The 4,528-nt window shown below is 37.0% G+C and overlaps 1 protein-coding gene across 2 annotated transcripts in view; it reads left to right on the top strand.

Moving 5' to 3' along the window:
• The window catches only part of NDUFS1 (NADH:ubiquinone oxidoreductase core subunit S1), a 29,868-nt gene that overhangs the window by 7,462 nt on the left and 17,878 nt on the right, over window positions 1-4,528 (top strand). For both annotated transcript variants that reach the window (XM_024206317.3, XM_024206326.2), the window contains 2 exons: window positions 1,914-1,981; window positions 3,614-3,705. In XM_024206317.3, the coding sequence (XP_024062085.1) occupies window positions 1,918-1,981; window positions 3,614-3,705 (156 nt within the window). In that variant the 5' untranslated portion in view covers window positions 1,914-1,917. The remainder of the gene's footprint in view (window positions 1-1,913; window positions 1,982-3,613; window positions 3,706-4,528) is intronic.

Genomic DNA, 4,528 nt, shown 5'->3' with positions numbered 1-4,528 from the left:
CATCCGAAGAAGTGGGTTGTCGCCCACGAAAGCTTATGCTCTAATAAATTTGTTAGTCTCTAAGGTGCCACAAGTACTCCTGTTCTTTTTGCGGATACAGACGAACACGGCTGCTACTCTGAAACCTGTCTATATGTATTTAGAAAGCTGGGGGAGCCCAATTCAGACTGACACTAAGGAGAAACAAACATTCAGTTTAAAAACAACACATCAGAAACAATTAATTGCAAATAATGCTTTTCCAAGAGCAGTCTTTTCTTTCAACTTCCTTTCTTTTTTTTCTTGTTCTTTTGTCATTTGCTTTGTTAAAGTTATCTGTTTTAGACTGTGAGCGGCTTATGGAAGAGATTTTGTCATTCTACTTTTTTTCTGTAAAGTGACATGCACGCTAATGGAAACACTCTTATTTTGATAGCTCCCTGTTAGTTTGGAATAGGGAGCCAGCATTGACCAGTTGGTGGGGGTACAAGACTGGAAATCCGGAGACATTGGGTTTATATCCATCCTTGCTATTGGTTCACAGTGTGACCTGTATTAAATCTCTTGGGCTCACATGTTCAAAAATGTTCACTAACTTTGAATGCCTCAGTTTTGGGTGCACACTTTTTACTCTTGTTGACTTAAGCTGGAGTTATGGTGGATGCCCAGCACCCTCTAAAATCAAGACTTAGGCTGTGTTGAGTTAAGCACTCAGAATTAATGGGCACCTGAAAATTTGAGCTTGAGTGATTGATTTGCCCAAGGCTATGGAAGTAATCGTTGTCAGAGCCAGGATTAGAACTCAAGAATTCTTGGTGCTGTCATCTACTCATCGCTTTGGACATATGATACAAAAGTTTTTGTAATTTGTATGGAACAGTCTTGCATACAAATTAAAAACTTAAGATCTGGAGAAATCAGGGCAGATTAAATCAGCTTTAATTTAAATCAAATGATCCTTTTAAATCACGATTTAAATCAGCAAGCAGATTTTGATTTAAATCCATCGATTTTAATCATGTTTTGTATTTGCATTTTTAGTTGCTTCCCCCCCTCCCCCAAAGTTGATTCTTATTGGTTGGTAACTGTTAAAACATGCGGATTTGCAACTAAATATAGCCTTTACACTAAATTTGTTGCTTCTTTTTGCTATCCAGCAGGATACACTATATCGATACACATTTATTTAAGCAGTTATATCACTTAACTTCTTACTAGATAGTGTTTCTGTCAAGCTCTATTTGGATGGAAATTCAAAATCAGTCACAAACATTTTAATTTTAAGAGAAAAAGTTTTGATAAACTTGTTTTGCATTTAATACTAACTTCATTAAATAGTGGAAGTATTATCTGTAGTTTAGTGAATTGAATTGATTGTTTCTGGACACCATGTTCTTCAGGATTTTAGAACTAGTAGATCTCATTCTCACATCTAATATTTATTCATAGATTGGAAGAAGAAAACAAATTTGCCTGCTCTTACAATTTCCAGTTGCTTTCTTAACTTTGAGTGCACTAGTCATTGAACTGAGCTAGTTGAACAAACTGAAATGAAAAAATGTATTCTTTCTGTGCCTGCAGAAGGAGGCTCTGTTGTCAAAAGCTGGGGTAGCACTTCAACAAACTCTGGTTCCTGATGCTTAGTCAGCAACTTCCACCAGTTCAGTTGTTTTACTGTCTTTAAAACTTGGCACAAAGATACTGCTTAATATTTTTTGTATTTAATTTAAATTAAAATAATTTAAATATAATATATAATAAATTTAGGCCAACATAGATGTTAACTTCATACTTAATTAGATTGACTTTTTAAAGTAAGTCTGTATTTAATTTAAATATTAAAATTATTGATTTTTATCCACCATCATAGAAATATCACGCTGATCTTAATTGCTAAAATTTAACCCACTAACTTCTCTTGTATTAATTTTCAGCACCATGCTGCGATTATCTGCTGTCCGCAGGGCCTTAGCTGGTGTCACTCAATCCACCAAAGGATGTGGTGAGTCTGCCTGCATTTTATACACAAGTGCATGAGAAGCCTTTCCCTACTTATACAGAGTGACACAATGCACGTAAAGAAGGCATTGTATATTGGGGTTATTACACAAATTTCCTACCATTCTCTGGGTTTCATATAGTGCTCTTGTTGCTGGTGGGGTTTGGATTGTACTAGCTATTAGTTGTTTTTCTAAATACAAATAACTATAAGCACCCATCTTAGGCTATGGAAACTTTTATATATCCTGAAGTTAACAATGTTAAATAATGTGAAACATCCTTCAATAAGTTGCTCATACTACTCTACCCTTTATTATTAACATTAACTTGCCAACAAACATAACAATAAAATCCTTCTACCCCTCAACCTGCATGCTTTCCAAATGCATTGAGGAGAAAAAAATGGACTTTTGGTATGGCTGGAATGTAACAAGAAGTCTGGCTTTGTAAGAGTCCAGAAGGAAGTGAATTCCACAGCCAAGGGGCCTTCATGGAGAATGCCCTGTCTGCGGCTCCCTCCCATTTAGGGCTACTCTGAATCATGTGAAAGAAGAATGTCCTGACTGTGATTGGTACTAATGTCCTTTAAAATTTCCCTCATTCCGCAAGACCACTAACAATGCACTGGAGTATCCAGGGATTGACATTCCATGAGAGATGTAGAAACGCTAAGCCACTTAAGCAGTCTGAATGGCTGAATGTTTACAGGTGTGTTATGTTAGCCACATTGACTTTTTAAAAAAAACAAACCATAATTTGCCATATGAAAAACAATGCAATTGTCAAAGCAAAAAGAAAGCACACTTTAATATTTTATGTGGCAAGCATTTAAAAAGCCATTTTGTGGGGGATAAAGCTATATTGTACCTTAAATCTGCATTTATTAGTGAATGTATGTGAAAGATAGCTCAAAAGAAAACACATGAATTATGATTAATTTGCTTTTAAAAGTTGGCCATCAGCTATTCTCTGTACTTTTCCTCTCTCATGTTAGAAATAACATCTCACTGAGCTTCACAAGTGATACCAGCCCTAGGGAATATCCACGTTGTTGTTGTTTGGTGGTGTTTTTGAAATGGTCAACTTAGATTAATTATTGTGATATGTATTTTTACATAATGATCCTATATCTAGGGTTTTGATAGACATACTGCATCAATTGAAGAAATAATATATTTTAAGCTTTTGGTTGCATCCTAGTTCATAATGGTTGAAGACATAGCAATGCCAAATGTGCTAGATGAGATGCAATGAAGAATAAGAATTTTAGATAAGCTAATGGAAATCAGGGTTATATTTTTTTTGTTTGGTTTATTCTTGATATAGCCAGTATAATAGGCGGCATAACTGTCAAAACATTAGTAAGCATCATCTAAGAAATTTGCCTGCAGTAATCCCGTCTATGGATTTTTATGGTGCCCATCACCAGGATACCTAGATGCCAACTTCTTAATTAAAGTAGCCTCCAGTATGTGGAAAACTGACTAATAAAATGTTTATTAGTCTTTTGGAGCACAGGTTTGGATGTTAACCTTTCTGGTCAACCAATTAGAGTAAAGAGACCAAAAATACTGCATGTCACATTTAGCAGTGACTTATATTCTCAGTTTTTTTTTTTTCTTGTATCTTTTAGTGCGTACAACCACTACAGCAGCCAGCAACGTGATAGAGGTGTTCGTTGATGGGCAGCCTGTCTTCGTAGAACCAGGAACCACAGTGCTTCAGGTAGAAAAAATTCTGGACCAGTATCTGACTACCTCGCGCCCCCCCCTCCCCATTTGTAATAGTATATTTTTGTCATTGTGTTACACTTCATGTAACTGAACACTTTGCGTGTCTCATGGCACTTCTGTATAGGTGGTTTTGCTACCCACCAGAGAACTTAATATGGGCTGATCACTTGTAGTGGCTTTACATTTGAGAGAGCAAAATCTGACCTGAAAGAAAGGTGTCATAGGAGGAATTCAAATTGATAACTACTGCAGTGCTGTAAATAGATTCAGACAAGCTTTAACTAAATTCTAGATGGTGCATGTAGAGCAGTTATGGTGGCTCTTGTGTCCTTGTCAGAACAATATGGGTCACACCCACTGTCTTTCCACGCTTTATATGGCTACTGCTCTTCTTATAGTGGACTGAACAGGACTCTTTGAGAGCCCTCTGTGCTATACTTAATTAAATGGTATGCAAGATATAGCTTCCCTTCCTGCCCCAGCTCTTATGGCTCAGAACTCTATGCATGCCTTTGCCGCACTTTCACTCTTCCTGGCCTGAGGGGGAAAAACGTCTGAAGTCAAAATGGGATCCAAACTTTTCAAGGCTATGCTTAGCATTGTAGCTGGGCCACTAAGCCAGCTTTTCAAGTAGACTTCTAAACTAACTTTTTAGGAGCAATAAGAAGGGACCAGCTATGGAGAAATGGCACATAAAGTATGCAGCCAGGGTTCATTTCAGAGGGCAGAATTGTGCCTTTGGATGCAAGTTACATTAAAACGGTTGTGGCTTTACAGTTCCCAGCTAATAGCCCAATGCAGTATTTCTCTTAGGC

Source organism: Terrapene carolina, unplaced genomic scaffold, assembly GCF_002925995.2.
Source record: "Terrapene carolina triunguis isolate 2854851 unplaced genomic scaffold, T_m_triunguis-2.0 Scaffold62, whole genome shotgun sequence".
Taxonomy (NCBI): domain Eukaryota; kingdom Metazoa; phylum Chordata; order Testudines; family Emydidae; genus Terrapene; species Terrapene triunguis.
The sequence above is the reverse complement of the archived record's forward strand: the minus strand, read 5'-3'. Positions and strand labels throughout refer to the sequence as shown.